This window comes from Monocercomonoides exilis (genome assembly GCF_001643675.1).
Source record: "Monocercomonoides exilis strain PA203 chromosome Unknown scaffold18-1597598, whole genome shotgun sequence".
Lineage (NCBI taxonomy): Eukaryota > Preaxostyla > Oxymonadida > Polymastigidae > Monocercomonoides > Monocercomonoides exilis.
The window spans coordinates 398,037-414,848 of record NW_027150563.1 but is presented as its reverse complement, the minus strand read 5'-3'; the positions used below and the strand labels follow the sequence as shown (position 1 = coordinate 414,848).

Genomic DNA, 16,812 nt, shown 5'->3' with positions numbered 1-16,812 from the left:
AATTTTTATTTTCGGAAAAATTTAAAATAGTATGGGCGCAGGAATTTTTAATTTGAACTTTTTTCTTTCATCCACATCCATATCGAAACACTTCTCTATATGAGAACTGCATTTAATATTGCTGCTATTATTTTTGTTGTTGTTCGTTGCAGCAATGAAAGAGGCATTGCCGAAGAACAAAATCAACAAGAAATGAATTTGAAGGTGCCAGAAAGCACAATCAGCATTGAAAACAACAGCAACAAATACTACAATAAAAATGGCGTTGGTGCAACAAAAGCCATGTTCTTGCCTGAAGATCGTGTCAGTTGTGCTCGAACAAGTCTGAATATCATCAACGCCTCCTTGTGTGTGACCCATCTCAACATCATCCCTTTCAGCGGTTGCCCACTCCTCACTGCCCAACACCACTCCGCTGCCTCCATCTGCTCCTCCACTTGCCAAGTCAACCCAGCAACAAAATCTCCACTTTTCCTCTCTGCCCATGCCTCCATCGCACTCACAAACTTCTCCCTCATCACTCACCAACCTGCCATCTTCTCCTTCCCCCTCTTCTCCACCCCAAACAATCTCCTCCCACATGCCCACTCCCCAATCCCTGCCTCCTTCTCCATCTCCCACTCCTCCTTCTCCTCGTTCATCCCTTTCTCACAACCCTTCCTTTTTTCTCCTTCTTCCCTCCCCTCTTCATCCCATTCTCCATCTCCTTCCCTTTCCCCTTCTCCTTCATCTTTCTCATCCTCATTCTCATCCTCTTCTTTTTCTTCTCCTTCCCCTTCCCTTTCCCCTTCGATTTCCTCTTCTTCTTCCCCTTCCCCTCTCCATATCCATCACCAATCCCATCCCCACCTCCAAATCCACCTCTATCTCCATCTCTCAAACACCCTCTTCTCCAACATCTCCTCTCCCCAATCCCCTCTATCTCTTCAATCCCTTCACTCACACTTACTCAATCCTCTTATCTCAACGTCCAACACCAACACCAATACAATCACCTCCTTCTCTCTTCACTCATCCCTCTCCATCCACTCATCCCTCTTCCTCCACACCCACGACCCCATCGATGGTGCCATTCTCCCCAACCTCAACAGTCCATCCACTTCTCTCTCTGCCTTCAATGTTTCTTTTCTTCGCCAAACACGTTCTTCATCAAATGAACTTGTAAAATATAACGGATCTGAAACTCATAGAAAAACACCTGGAAGATTGGCTTTTACTGAATTGAATAGCTATCTCTTTGAATGGTGCGAATGGAAAGATTCAAGCGGCGGATCAAGCGAATGGGGTGGAGCACTGCATGTTTCTTGCGCAAATGCAAATCTCGAAATCACTTCTTGTTTATTCAACAATTGTTCTTGTGGTGATATCGGAGGAGCGTTATACTGTGGAAATTTGTTAAATATCAACTTAACCAAAAGCAATTTTACAAATTGTCAGGCAAGAAATGGAGGTGGTGTTTCCATGTGGTATCTTCAATCAAATTCCGTTTTGACATTCTCAGAAAACAGAGTGGAAAGCTGTAATATTTCTGATTGGTGTGGAACCGGTTGGTATTTTAAGCTCAATAATATGACTTCTAATGGTCAATTCCTGTTTTCCAAATGCAAGTGTATAGCAAATACGGGAAGTGATTGTGCTGGTTCTCTGTCATTTTTTAATCCTCCAGGAAATAAACCAAATCAATTCTCAATCAATGATTGTCAGTTCACAAACAACAAATTGACCGCCTCTTCCACATGGGGTGGTGCTGGAATTTATTTTTATTTAACTTTTTCTTGGATGAGTGGTACAAAATTTATTTCATTCTGCTTCTTTGATGGAAACACTGCAACAAACGGAAGAGGGAATGATGTGTTCTTTAATGGAAGTAGCATCACCCAATCTCCATTCCAGCAATGCGGTTCAACGACTCTAACACAAAGAGTGTATAATAATGGAAAAGCTGATAGTGATGTGTACAACAGTTGGCTTCCAATCATCAACCAGAACAAAATAGTCTCAAATGGTGGAAGTGATTTCGATGCCTGTGGCAAAGCACAGGAAAGACCATGTGCCACGGTGGAGTATGCTCTCGGATGCGTTGCTCCCTTCAGCGATGCCTCCCTCTCTCTTCTCGTCTCCACTTTCACTCCAACAAAGACTCTCACATTTCGTGCTCCAAATACAAAAATCACCGGAAATGGAACAGATGCCACAACAATTGCCTCCAGTGGCATTCACCAACAACCAAACTCAAATGCACAGTCATCACAATCAGCATCATCATTTTCTTCATTTTCATCCTTGTCATCATCATCTTCTTCTTCGCCAGATCTATCTGCCACTTCTGCCCTCTTCCAACAGACACAGGGCTCCCTCACAGTCTCTGCCCTCGCCATCGCCCACAACTCCTCAAACCAAATCACCCCCATCCTCTTCCACCTCTCCCAAAACTCCCCTTCCCTCAACCTCAACACAACCACCATCACCGGAACAACCTCATCTTCATCATCAATCACCACACCACTTTTCTTCATCACTGCTGGCTCCCTCGCCCTCAACCACACAGCAATCACCAGTCTCGCCCTCAACAGCCAAAGCATCTTCCACCTCACCTCTCTCACCGCTCCCCTCACCCTCAACTCCTCCAACATCACCGACATCACCTCCACAGCTATTCCATCCAGCTGTGTCCTCTCCTCTGCCACCTCCCCTGCCCTCTCCCTCTCCCTCGCCAACTGCACCATGACCAGCATCAACTCAGAACAGTTGAGCCAACAGACTGCCACCAATGGCGGGTGCATCTCATTCGCCTCATCTGCTTCTACCAACACATTTTCTGTGAGCAACACCACCTTCTCCAGTTGTTGTGTGAGCGAGGATGCGAGTTTCAGCGGAAGAGGTGGAGGGATATATCTGGATTGCAGTTTGAATGAAGGAGGAGTTCAGCTCTCTTCGATATCATTTTCTGGATGTTCGGCAACAGTTGGGAAGAACATGTTTGTAAAGAGCAGCAGCCTGGTGAATACTGTGAATACAGAGCGTTTTGCATTTGATTGCACAAATTTCAAAGATGATAGGAATGCATTTGTTGGGGAAGATGGAAAATATGGAGAAATGGATCTTCGAGTGTTTCTTGTTTCTTTGAAGTGGACAGAGGTGTCTGTATCGACTGGTGGTCATGACACATTGGGATGTGGAAGTGAAAAATTCCCATGCGAATCGATGAAAAGTGGAATTGACCACATTGACAGAAATGGAACAGAAGGAGAAAGGAAAGTGAAAGTGAAAGATGAAGGAACAATTGAAGATATTTATTCTTTCACGGATGCACTTGTGATTGATGGGTGTGTGAATGAAGGAGATGAAGTTCAACACAAGTCAATTCATTTTGAAGGGACAATCAAAGGGAATTCTACATTAACTTCATCTGTTATTTCATCAACTCAGCCATTCAGCTTGTTGTCTTTGAAATTGCAGATTCCAAGTCAATTTGTGCCAAATATAAATTCTTTGATCTCTTCGAGTGGAGTAATTCAACTCGAAAGCTGTTCCTTTGAAAATCAAACATCAAAAATAATTCAGTATTCGTTGATAACCATGACCACTGGAAGTTGTACATTGGCAGGATGCAGTTTGACAGATTGCTCATTTATCAAATCACCATTGGTGATGACTTCTTCGGTTTTGTTTGAAAACAACAACTTTTCGAACATTGAGAACACAGGCAGCGGCGAAGAAGGAGGTGTTGCAAAAGTGACGTTTCAAGGGAATGAAGAATTGGTCATTCAATCAACAAATGCATCATCTTGCTCAATTTCATCAAGCAATGGAAAAGGAGGATTCTTGTATTTGGATTATCAAAATTGTTTGAATGAAAAGCCACTTCTTTTGGAAAACGTTTTGTTTGCAAACAATAAAGCAGCCATTGGAAAGAATGTGTTCATTTTGGGAAAGGATTTTAATGCTTCTGTGACAAATGATACATTCAAGTTTGATTATTCCGAAATGAAGAATGATAAAACTTTGTTTGTTGGAAGTGACAACTTTCATTCAAACAAAGATTTATTCATGTTCCTCGTTCCATACAGCTCAACTGAGATATTTATCTCATCTGAAGGATTTGATGTTGCACGTTGTGGAAGCGAGGAAGAACCATGTCAAACAATGTGGAAAGGGATGGAAAACATGAAAAAGGAGATTGGAATGAAAACAATTCAGATTGAAGGATCAACTATCATTCGAGATTCTTTCAACATATCCAATTATCAAATCAAAAAGAGTGTGAAGATGGGAGAGGAAGATACAAAAGCCAAATTGAATTTTGAAAAGGCAATTGAAAGTCAACTTTATTTTTTCATGGAAAATGATATTCATCTTGAATTGTACAACATCCAACTTCAAATAACATCAGGATTTGACAATTCTGCCAAAACAATTATTTCTAACAAAGGTGGAGATTTGGTGATAACTGGATGCTCATTCCATTCAGAGGCAGGAATGAACAATGGATTTGATTGTGTATTTGTGGATGTGGTTAGAGGAAACGTGGAAGTGAATGATTTGTCAATTGAATCGTGCAATGTTGGAAACGGTATTTTTGTTATTCATGATTCTGGAATTATTTGCCATTTGTTGAATATTCGAGTGGAATCGTTGAATGAAAGTGGGGATTGTCTTCTTCTGATAAAAGGAACTGAATCAATGACAAAGATAAATGAAGGAGATGAAGAATGTGCAAATATTGAGATTGAGAAATCATCATTTTCAGGAGTGAAGAGAAGTGATAATGGAGCAACCATTTTGGAATCAATGAGCGAGAATAAGATTTGTTTGGTTGTGAATTCGAGCAACATCACAGAAGATAAAGCAGAAACAAGTGAAAAGGGTGGGGCAATATTCTTCACATTGGGTGCATCTGGATCGATGAAGATGATTGACTCGACAATTAGCCATTGCAGCTGTACCAATGGGAAAGGAGGAGGGGTATATTTGGCAACAAAGGAAACAGGGGAATTGAATTTCACATTTATGGGAATGAAGTTCAGTGCGAACACAGCAAAAGCGGGGAAAGATATTTTCATTGAATGCTTCAACATCACATCGCAGATCAACGAAAACCAATTCCAGTTTGATCTTCGAGAAGGCCATTTCAATCGAGATAATGCAATATATGGAAGTGACAGTTGCGACTTTCCAAGAGACACAGATCTGATTGGGCTTGTGACGATTCATCAGAGTGATACAGTTGTTGTGAGCAGTGTTAATGGATCAAATGAGAGGCAATGTGGAACAAACATACTTCCTTGTGATTCAATTGATTATGGACTAATGCATCTGACTTCAGATTTTATGAGTCAAATGATTGTTGTTGCAGAGAGCGTGATTGGTGGAGAGATGAATCTGAAGGAAATGAGTTTGAGTTCGAAGAGCAGAGAAGTTTGCAAAGTTGAAGTGAAATCAAGTATTGAAAAAACAAGAGAGGCTTTGATAACAATAGATGGAACGGTATCGTTGGTGAGAGTGAATTTTGTGTTTGATTCGAATTTCATTTCTCAACATGAATCACTGATATCGCCAGAGGGAGGAATTCTTGATATCATGAGTTGTTCATTCAGTTCAAAACTTCCAGTGGAAGGTGTTAATACAGAATTTGCAAGCATTCAATTTCACATTATAAAAATGGAAAAAGGAGAATTACAACTCGATGGATGCTCTATATCAAATCTAATTCTTCAAGAATCTGCATTTTCTCTTTCTTCTCAACTTTCATCGGTATTTGATTCGTTAATGATTTGCAATTCAACAATAGAAACTTCTCTGATTGATATTAATGAATGTGGGCAATTAACAATAAAGGATTTCAATACAGAAAATATCACAGTTGAAGGAAACGAAGAATCATTGATATGTTGCCTGTCAATGAAAAAGAAGATGCAATTTACAAACTGCACAATGGGTGGAGTAAGTTCAAAGACAACAAAAGGGAAATTGATGAAATTGGAGAATTGCACAGATGTGAAAATGGACAGTTGCATTTTTGATGGAAATTCAAAGGAAAGAAATGAAAAGAATTCAAATACAGAAGAAGAGATGTGCAGATGGGAAGGTTCTCTTGTTGATGTTGTGAGGAGTTCTGTGATGATGAAAGATACAACAATCTCGAATTCACCAGAAGGTGGAATAACAATGAGTGGAGGAAATATAATAATTGAAACAGGTAATTTCTCAAACAATAACCCATCCATTGAAGGATATCCATCATTGAGAAGGAATATCATCTGTTCAGATTCAGGAACATTGAATGTGATGAGTTTGAAAGGAGGAGATGGAGTTTTTCCAAAAACATCTCTTTGGATGTTGAATGAAGGGTGCAGTTTTGAAGGGATTGTTTCAGAGAGAGATTCATCATTTTTCATTCCTGTTCTGGAGAGTGTGGAAGCAAAAGAGGAGGCAAATAGAATGAAACTGACATTCAAAGGGATGCTTCTTGTTCCATGCAATCTGTCATTCTCAGTTGTGAAGAGAAAAGGAGAGGAGAAAGAGATTGAAAAACATGATTTTGATTCAAATGGATTCTTGTCAGAAAGAGAAGCAGAAGGAAGCGTTGCAAAGGATCTAATAAGCAGTTGTGGAGATGAAATCGAAGTGAGCGTAAAAATTTTGTTTGGGAATGAAGAATTTCCTTCATCAACAAACTCGTTCATTCTAAAGAATGCAAGTGGTCCTGGATCAAAAGACGATGAAGGAATTGTTGAAGGAGGAAAAGAAGAAAAATCATCATGGGCATTGATTGTGATTGTGATATATGCTGTGTTGTTTCTGATAGCTTTGATTGGATTTATTATGTTTGTTGTTCGATGGAGAAAGGCAAGGAATGAAGCGAAAGATTTGAAAGAGATAGTGAATGATAATATCAGAAAAGATCCGAAGGCATTTGAGATGGTGACGATGGAGATGTCGCCTGAAGAGCAGTGGAAGAGAGCTGAGAGAGAGGTAGAAAAGAAGAATGAAGAGAGGATAAAGAAGAGAGTGTATGAGAAGGCAATGGTGCATTCTGAATCTGAAGAGCATCTTCTGTCTGAAAGCGGATCAACTGAATATATATTGGGAAGAGATTCAGACAAGATCCCTCAATGGATGATGGAGAAAGATGAAGAAGAAGAGATAAGGAAGAGAACACCATCACCATCTATTTCATCAACTTCAACAACTGATACATCAGACACAGACACAATATTTGTTCGAGGGGAGGATTTGTGTCCAACCACCTCATCGATGTCGAATCTGGTGGATGCGATGGCCTGTTCATCTCCACATGAGAAGCTGATTGTGGATTTGAGAGATTCTCTGTTCATGTTGCTTCATGGGAGGAATGAAAAGAAGGAGCTAGCGATTGGTAACTTGAAGGAGAGGGAGCTGACAGGTGTGCAAATCCTGTTCTGGGTGGCGAATGGGGCTTTGCACTCGCTTGAGGACGAGGAAGATGAACTTCCCTCTTTGCCGAACCTGAGTCCGCACATTGTGCTGTTTTCAGAGCACATGGTGATCTGCATTGCCCTCCACTCGGACTTCTCATCAGACTCAGATACCTCATCTGCATCATCCACCTCCACCATTGTCACATCTTCCTCTGATTGCTCAGCGTTCAACAAGAGATGGAGAGACATGCAGTTGCCTTCATCAGCATTTGAGGATGCAGACAATCAATTTGAAAGTTTGCGGTGGAAGGCGCCAGAGCTGATGATGAACAAGAATATGGGAGCGACAGAGAAGTCGGTGGCATTCTCAATTGGGATGATGCTGTGGGAGTGCCTGACTCTCCAGATCCCGTTCGGAGATTATGAGGCAGCGATTGCTGGGCAGAAGATCGCGAATGGGGAGAGGCCGAATGAGAGGGGAATCGAAGAGAGCATGGTGAAGAATGTGGTGAATGCGTGTCTGTCAGCGGAGGCATCGAAAAGACCAACACTCACTGAAGTGAAGAAAGAGTTGGTTGGACTGTTTCCTGCTGGGACATTTATTGTGACGATGACAGATGCAATCATTTTTGAGGAAAGCAGTGAAGAGCAGGAAGAAGAAAACAAGAGCAGAGAATGTGAAAAGGAAGAGAAGCCAGATGTGAATGAGATAAAAGATATATTTGATGGGAAATGAGTGATGAATGCAAAATAACAAAAATGTTATCTGTTCAAGAAGCTTGCTTGGAAAAGGGAAGAAAAGGGAGAAAGAAAGAAAGAAAATCGAACGAATAAAATTGATGGAGCGGATATCACCAATGAAGTTCGAGAACTTTTAAAAATGAGATGAGCATGAATTCAAAATGATGTTATATGGAGGAAGCGAGTAATGAAATTTGAAAGAGTATTTTTTTTCTCTTTAAAATTTGGGTTTGCTATTATTATTATTTGGAAATGGTTTCTGATGATTTGAAGCCAGAAGGAAGTGGAGAAATGCAAATGAAGCTTGCATCTCGGATGCGAGTTTTGATTTCACTTGATTTGTTGATTTAGATCGAAAGGTCGTGTATAACGTTTCTGTTGTTGCTGTCTTAGGAAAGTGACTTGTGAGTTATTCGTTCATTTTGCTTTAAGAGAATTTTTCTATTTACAACAACGTTTTGAGTTCACAGAGGTCGAGGATACTGTGCGAGCCAATGAGCATCATTATTTATTTTGTATTATCTATTTTGTATTATCTATTTTGTGTTTGAAGTGTTTTAATTTTTAATTGGCTGAAAGCACCTTTATTTTTTTCATAATTTTGTTTCATAACATTGTTTCTTAATTTCCAGAATTCCTGGTTTTGGCAATTGTGATGTTGCAGATGTTGTTGCACAGACATTTGACTGCATCTTCTTTTTGTTATTTTTTTATAATCAGGCAACAGATTCATGAGCATTCTGCTGCATTTCGCGGTGGAAATGATTTTCGCGAAGATCTTTTTTTATGAACGTTTTTATTTCAAAATTTGCCATTTGTATTTTTGTTTCACACCAACACAATTTTTGATGTTTTCTGTGATATTTTATAAATCCATTGTACCTTCTTTTCTTTTCTTTTTCTTTTCTTTTCTTTTCTTTTTTGAGTTATTTGATCATCTGTCAGGCTTTTTTTGGAAACAATTTTTGTATATTCAATCCATTTTTGAGCTTGTAATTCAACCTTTATCTCTTTCAACTCTATTTTTACAAATCAGCAGCAATCACTTCAATTTCAGAACAGAATAAATAAATAAAGAAATAAATAAATAAAAAAGAAAAAAAAATTCATTGAACAAACTGTTTTTGCATAAGTTTTAAACCGCATTTCAACAACTCAAATTTGCAAAAGATTCAATCATATCAATTTGTTCAGCCAGAAAATCCAAATCCTTTAACTCTCAGGAAAAAGGTTGAACGTTCTTCTCTTCTCTTTGTGAAAGCAAACACTCCTAAGTTAATGAGATATTCTTTTTCAAATGAGATAATAAACGAGTTTATGGCGCTTGCAATAAACTGATTTCTTCTTCTTCTTTTTATAAGAAATTTTTTTATTTCCCCAAATAAAACCAAGTTTTTTTGTTATTTCATGGTTTTCACATGAATGTTGGAAGTTATTGTGTGAAAAATAACAAATATGGGACAAAATATTTCAACGTGGGTTTTTTCATTTAAATTATTTATATTCTGATAAATTATTTATGAATATCGAATATGAATAAAATATGTTCGTTTTATCGATTTCTAATAATACCACAAAACAAAGTGTTATAATTTCAATGATGTACAGTTTGCGAAAAAATACCGGACAAGATCGATTTCTCAATTACCACTCAAAGAGAAAATCTGATAATATTCCTCAAAAGATATCTTAACAATACAAACTCATTTGGCATATCAGACTTTCATTTCCGTGCAGACTGAATATTTAAAAAATAATTTTTAAAATCTCGGAGAAACACATAATCAAATTTCTCCGAGATTTTAAAAATTATTTTTTAAATATTCAGTCTGCACGGAAATGAAAGTCTGATATGCCAAATGAGTTTGTATTGTTAAGATATCTTTTGAGGAATATTATCAGATTTTCTCTTTGAGTGGTAATTGAGAAATCGATCTTGTCCGGTATTTTTTCGCAAACTGTATGTTTTGCAGAAATGAAAACCCTATTAATTTCGAAATCTGAGAAAGTTCAATAAAGTTATGAATGACAAAAATATACTAATGCTTTCTGCTTAATAAGTCTGAAAATTTATGGAATTCCCAAAAATTATCAAAAAAATTGAAAAAGAAAATGAAAACATGTAATTGGTATAACTATGATATTTGTTGTTTTAATAATTTTTCATCTCTTTTCCGATACAATTTTGAACTTTTTTTCAAACTATTGCAAAATTGAAAAATGAATATGATTTAGATTTGTTTTTATTTAATCTCAATTGAAGGCCCACTTTTTCGTCAAAATTTTGTGAAATATTGATTTTTTTCGCTAATCAAATAACGAATGATTCTTATGAATTTCACTTTAAACTTTTCAATTTTTCATAAAAATTTTCTTTTCATTTTTAATTATACGAATAACAACTTTTTTATTTTATGTTTATTGCTGATTTATTTTTGGTTCAAATTTTTCAAAAGTCACATAAAACAACAACACAAACATTACCAAAAATACTAACTCAAATAAAAAATCACGTTTTTTTTTTTTTTTTTTTTTTTTTTTTTTTTTTTTTTTTTTTTTTGAATTCTCTTTATAAAATATCTATTATTAAGACAATAAAATTATGATTTCAATAATAATTTCTTCAACTTAGAACAATTTTTAGTGTATAGTTAGTGTAAATAATTGTGGACACTTTCAATAACTGTGGACAGTAGCATAATCTCAACAACCATTGATAGTTGCATTTTGATAAAATACCCAACTGTTCCCTCATTGAATATTAACTAATATGAATAGTTTTAATCACACATCCAACACAATGAAATGGCTTATTTTTTTTTGAAAACTTCCTTTTGTTTAATTATCAAATATTACAAAAAATACATATTTTCATCAAATTTCTGTTCTTATAAATAAAACTTCACTGAAATGGTAATAATAACATTGTTAAGGTTTTGTTTTCATGACAATGAAGTATTTTTTGTGGGAGCAGAAATTTGATGAAAATATGTATTTTTTGTAATATTTGATAATTAAACAAAAGGAAGTTTTCAAAAAAAAATAAGCCATTTCATTGTGTTGGATGTGTGATTAAAACTATTCATATTAGTTAATATTCAATGAGGGAACAGTTGGGTATTTTATCAAAATGCAACTATCAATGGTTGTTGAGATTATGCTACTGTCCACAGTTATTGAAAGTGTCCACAATTATGAACACTAGCTGTATTAATTCATGATGAAAAATTCGATTTCAAGTAATTAACATCTAAATCTTTTTCTGATAAAAACAAATGAAAAGAAGTTCTTTCAACAAAGTGTTCATTTCTTCGCGTTCCTCTTCTTGCATAATTCAACAATTAATCAATAAGAATTTTTTGATAGAAATAAATTCGGTAACTTGAAGATAAATTTATTTAAAAAGGAAAACTTTTATTTGCCTGAAAAAGACTAAATGAAACAAAATAGTGAATAATATTTTTTCACTTAAACTGACAAAGTCACATTCAATTTTATTTTATTTTATTTTATTTTATTTTATTTTATTTAATTTTTATTTTCAAATTATTTAAATATTTTTTTAAAAATTATTTATATTTATCACACATCAGCAGAATTATAAAAATGTGAAAGTGGCGTGTCACTAATTTGGTAACACTTATAACACAAAGACAATCTTTTTTTTGTAATGGAAAATGATAATTTTTTTATATTTTTCCAATGCATTTTTATTTTTTCGATGGAAAATAAATAATGAGCAAAATATTTGTTTCGATGTTTGTCACAAAACCAAAACAAATTGATTATTATTTATGCATGGTTTAAAGTGATTTAACAAAGCTTTTTCAAATTTATCAAAAATTATGTTACTCAAAAATGCCATATTAGATTTTTCAATGAGCAAATACGATCGTGCTCTTACAGTTTTCTCACCAGATGGACATTTATTTCAAGCTGAATACGCCATGGAAGCTGTAAAAAAGGGCGCTGCATCCATTGGAGTTCGAGGTGCAAATAGTGTCATTCTCGCTTTGGAAAAGTTTGAAACAAAAAAACTGCAAGATTCAAGAACCGTAAAGAAAGTCGGAGCACTTGATAGCCACATTGCACTTGCGTACTCTGGACTGTCTGCAGATGCAAGAGTAATTTTAAATAAGGTGTGCATATTAATGACAGTTAAAGAATATTGGATATTTTTTTGAATGCGGAGAAACTTTAATTGCCATTTTTAATAAATTGACAAATTTTTGATTTTGTGGTAATTTACAATGTTATTTAAAACACAACTAGGCAAGAATTGAATGCCAAAATTTCCGTCTAAGAATGGATGCTCCATGTCCTGTTGATTATATTGCAAGATACATTGCTGGGATACAACAGGTTTTTCTTTTGTTATGAGCATTGCATATTATTATTCTCTTTAATGTTCATATGTTTTTAGAAATATACGCAATCAGGAGGAGCAAGACCATTTGGAATATCAACTTTGATTGCTGGATTTGATCCAGACAAAACACCTCATTTATTCGTAACAGATCCAACTGGAACATCTACAGAATGGCAAGTATGCTATTTGATTTTGTCACTGAAATTTTTATTTTTGCTAATCAATAAACTTTTTTCAAGGCCACTGCAATTGGCAGAAGCGGTGATGTTGTGAGAGAATATCTGGAAAACCACTTCCAGCAAGATCTTTCCACAAATGATTCCATAGATTTGGCTATGAAAGCGCTATTGGAGGTTGTTGATACAGGATCTAAAAATTTAGAAATTTGCGTAATGGAATGCGGAAAGCCAATGAGAATCCTAACTGATGCCGAAGTCACAGCTTGTATTGAAAGAGTGGAAGGAGAAAAGAAGAAGGAAGAAGAAGAAAAGAAAAAGAAGCTTTTGTCGGCATAAAAAATAAAGTTAATTCACTTCACATTTGCTCAGTTGTTATTTTTTGGACATTTTACTGAAATTTTGATCTTTTGTATATTTTCTTTTTGAATTGCAGATATTCTTCCTTTTCGAATGGAAAAAGGGAAAAAGTGTGATTATCAAGACTATTATGTGTATAAAATTAAAATTTAAATATATTTTAATGCTAAAGAAAGCGCGCTTCAGATAAACAAAAGCAGCAACAGAAAGATCAAAAAAGCAATGTTTCAACAAAGCAAAAAGTTCCAACTGTGCCGAATTTGCCTCTTGAAGATAACCCCATATTAGATTCTATTCAGAGGAAGCTTCGGTCATCCATAAAGAAAATGTCCCAGGTTGAACAACTGGAAAAACTTCAAGAATCAGGTGAAGAACTTGATTTCCTTCAAAGTCAAAAAGTTGCAGGGAAAATATATCTTCAGAAAAGCATTGAAGATCTAGAGCAATTGCGCGCACAAGTTACAACATATTTAGCAGCAGAAGAAGCGGAAAAAGTTAAACGCCAAGCAAAACATGCTCATGAGGTAAGTATGCTGCTAACTGCTCTTATACTTCCTAAAATACTTGAAGGACCAAAAGGAGAAGAAAGAGCTGGCCTTATTGCTGCAAAAGCTGGAAATGTTTCTCTTGCAGATGTAAAATCGGTTGGAAGTCTTTCTCATCATATTGTCCCATCTTCAATTGAAGATCTGTCGGATATTGATCCGTTTTCAAAATCTTCTACGTTTGCTTGTTCACTTCTGGCAGGAGAAAACAAGCCATCCGGGATTCCATCTCAAACATTTGAGCAATTAAGAAAAATTCTTGATACTCTGGTAACCACAAAATGGTTTAATCCGGTTGAACCCGTTTCGAAAAAGGGCAAATCAAAAAAAGGAGATCAAAATCCTCTGAACTCTGTGCCTTCTCCAGCACCAAAAGCAACCGTTGCTGCAAGCGGTATTCCAAAATCACTCCCATCTTCTTCGCACATTCCATCTCCCTCAGCCGATTCTGCTTCATCATCATCATCATCTTCTTCTTCTTCTTCTTCTCCCCTTGTTCCTTCGCCTAAGACTACTTCAGTGGCATCCGCTCCTCTTCCGCCCACAGGCGTGCCAGCTGAATTCGCCAACCCCATCCGACACCCAAATCCAATCCAATTCTCTTCCTCCCACAAAAAGAAACAGGGGCATCAAAAACCAGAAACCACAATAACAGCTTCAGCATCAGCATCATCAATATCATCTTCTTCATTGAAATCATCATCATCCTCCTCCTCATCCTCATCAACAGCTGCACCAGCTACACACGTCACACACCACACACACACCACTCAGCACAAGCAGCATCATCATCAGCAGGGAACTGAAAATGGAGATAGCAATGGAAATAGCGATGATAATGATGAGAATGACGACAATGCAGAGAAGAAAGGAAAAACGGGAAAAGCTGAAAAGATGGATAAGATGGCTAAGAAAGAGAAGAAGGACAAGAAAGAGAAAAGCGCCAAAGCGAAAGTTGCTGCTGCTTCGCCGAAGAAGGCTGCAAGTAAACAGAATTCAACCACTTCTTCCACTTCTTCCACTTCTTCCACTTCTTCTTCCTCTTCCTCTTCCTCTTCCTCTTCCTCTTCCTCTTCCTCTTCCTCTTCCTCTTCCTCTTCTTCTTCTTCTTCTTCTTCTTCTTCTTCTGGAACATCTCCAAAGGAAACGAAGACTGCTGCTTCTTCCATAAATGCAAGCCCACAAAGAACAGTATCAGATCCAACTTCTTCTTCCTCTTCCTCTTCCTCCTCCTCTTCCTCCTCTTCTTCTTCCTCTTCTTCTACTTCCTCATCCAAAACCCCCTCTTCACTTGCAATCCAAACGCAACGTCCGAAGATAATGGCGCCAACAACACACGAAGTGAAGGATGAATCAATTAAAATGCAATCACAGGGAAAAGCTCAAACACAAACACAAACACAAAAGCAGAAGGAGAAGGAGAAGGAGAAAGACAAGAAGGAAAATGAAAAAGAGAAGGAGAAGGAAAAACAGAAAGAGAAGGAGAAAGAGAAAGAAACTCATAAAGAAGCACAAGCATGGCACAGGGAAGGAAGAGAAGGAAGAGAAGAGAGAGAAAGTGGAAGGAGAAGAGGGAGGGATGAGAGGAGTGCCGGAAGAATTCAAATGGAAACGGGTGGAAAGCTGCCGAAGCGGCCGAAGGAAGACGGGAAGGAGAGGGAGAGGAGGACGGACTCAGATTTTGAGAGGGAGAAGAGGAAAGAGAGAGGCAAAGCGAAGACAGAGAAGGAAATGAGGTATGTGCCATCGGAAGCGAATAGGCCGATTTTGAAGCCGAATGAGACGCTGTATATTCCTTCGTATAAATAAGACTGTTAAAGAATAAGAATAATAAGAATAAAACAGAATAGAAGAATAGAATAGAATAGAATGAAATAGACTGAAATTGAATAAAAGAGAATTATTTGAAATCGAATAAATTGAAATGAACTGAACAAAATTGAACTCAACTGAACTGAATGAAATAAGATTCAAATTAAACATTGAGAAATAAAATAAAATAAAGAAAAGTTAAGTAATTGAATAGAATTTGATATTTATCAATAGACATTTATTAGAATTCTTGTTTTCTCTTCATTTTTTTTTCCTTTTGAGATTCATCCACCTCACATTCTTCGTTACATCGTAATGCTCTTTTCCTTTTTCTTTTCTTTTCCTTTTCCTTTTTTAGAAAATTTAATTGCATCAACAGATTTTCCCAGATAATTTACCTTTCTTTCTTTTTGAATTCAATTTTTAGCGGTAAATTCAAATTTAAAAGTAAACATTAAAAAATCAAGAGAAAAGCACAAAAGGTTTTAATTTCCATGCAATAAAAAAGAAAGAATAAAATAAAAATAAAATAAAAATCAAATTCTTACACCAAAAAGCAGGCGATGTTTTGTGTTTGTGAAGTGTTAGCAAATGAAACATTTGCAAAAAAGTTCAAAAAAAGTTTAAAAAGAAAAAGAAAAAGAAAAAGAAAAAGAAAAGTAAAACAGAACAAAGAAAACACAGATTTATTAAATAGAAAAAGTTTCCTTCCTTCCCTTCCTTCTTTTATTTCTTTCTTCCCTTCCTTTTTTCTTTCTTCCTTCTCTTTCTCTTTCTCTCTTCCTTCTCTTTCTCTTTCTCTCTTTCTCTCTCTTTCTTTGATATCTTCCAATGAAACAAACAACATTTCTATATAAAACTTAGCACAATTCAAAGAAGAGGATCAGGATTGAGTGAAAAATATCTATAAACATTTTCAAAACGAACAAAACGAATAAAACGAATAAAATAAACAAAATCAACAAAATCAACAAAATCAACAAAACAAAAATATTTTTCTGTTAAAAAAAGAAAAATATCTTTTATTTTATTTATTTATTTATCTTAAAAACTCACCAACTAAAGCAACTAAAAAATTATCAATTGCAGAAAGAAAAAAAAAAAAAAAAAAAAAACCAGATTGATTTAAAATAAATAAATTGAATGAAAAAAAAAAAATGAAAATTAATATAAAAATGGCCTTGCACGCAAATTGAGATACAACACCAAAAGTTTAACATTGTAAAGAATTTGCTATCAAAAAATAAAAAAAATGAAAAAAAAAAAAATAAAATAAAAAATTTGTTTGAAAAAATAGAAAATTAATTAAAAAACAGAATAAAATGTTACTAAAATAAAAAATAAACAGAAAAAAAAAAAAATCGTCTTTTATTTTTTCTGTTTAAATTATAAAGCTTAAAAACATAACT

At 35.7% G+C, this 16,812-nt stretch overlaps 4 protein-coding genes across 4 annotated transcripts; 3 read left to right on the top strand and 1 right to left on the bottom strand.

Moving 5' to 3' along the window:
- Window positions 1–248: 248 nt before the first annotated feature.
- MONOS_17461 (uncharacterized protein) lies at window positions 249–899 on the bottom strand (the record flags this gene model as incomplete). Its single annotated transcript, XM_067870384.1, has 3 exons — window positions 249–478; window positions 530–819; window positions 883–899. The coding sequence occupies 3 exons, from the start codon at window positions 897–899 to the stop codon at window positions 249–251; spliced, it is 537 nt and encodes a 178-aa protein (XP_067728763.1).
- An 880-nt stretch (window positions 900–1,779) lies between these two features.
- Window positions 1,780–8,136, top strand: MONOS_12967 (uncharacterized protein; the record flags this gene model as incomplete). The annotated part of the gene is made up of 2 exons (XM_067865633.1): window positions 1,780–6,412; window positions 6,566–8,136. 2 exons carry the CDS (start codon window positions 1,780–1,782, stop codon window positions 8,134–8,136), a joined length of 6,204 nt encoding a protein of 2,067 aa, XP_067728762.1.
- Window positions 8,137–12,019: 3,883 nt separating this feature from the next.
- MONOS_12966 (putative Proteasome subunit alpha type-7-B) lies at window positions 12,020–13,025 on the top strand (the record flags this gene model as incomplete). The annotated part of the gene is made up of 4 exons (XM_067865632.1): window positions 12,020–12,280; window positions 12,414–12,503; window positions 12,565–12,687; window positions 12,750–13,025. The coding sequence occupies 4 exons, from the start codon at window positions 12,020–12,022 to the stop codon at window positions 13,023–13,025; spliced, it is 750 nt and encodes a 249-aa protein (XP_067728761.1).
- A 78-nt stretch (window positions 13,026–13,103) lies between these two features.
- MONOS_12965 (uncharacterized protein) lies at window positions 13,104–15,796 on the top strand. The gene is made up of 2 exons (XM_067865631.1): window positions 13,104–13,156; window positions 13,219–15,796. Exons 1-2 carry the CDS (start codon window positions 13,140–13,142, stop codon window positions 15,398–15,400), a joined length of 2,199 nt encoding a protein of 732 aa, XP_067728760.1. The 5' UTR covers window positions 13,104–13,139; the 3' UTR covers window positions 15,401–15,796.
- The last annotated feature ends 1,016 nt before the right edge of the window (window positions 15,797–16,812 follow it).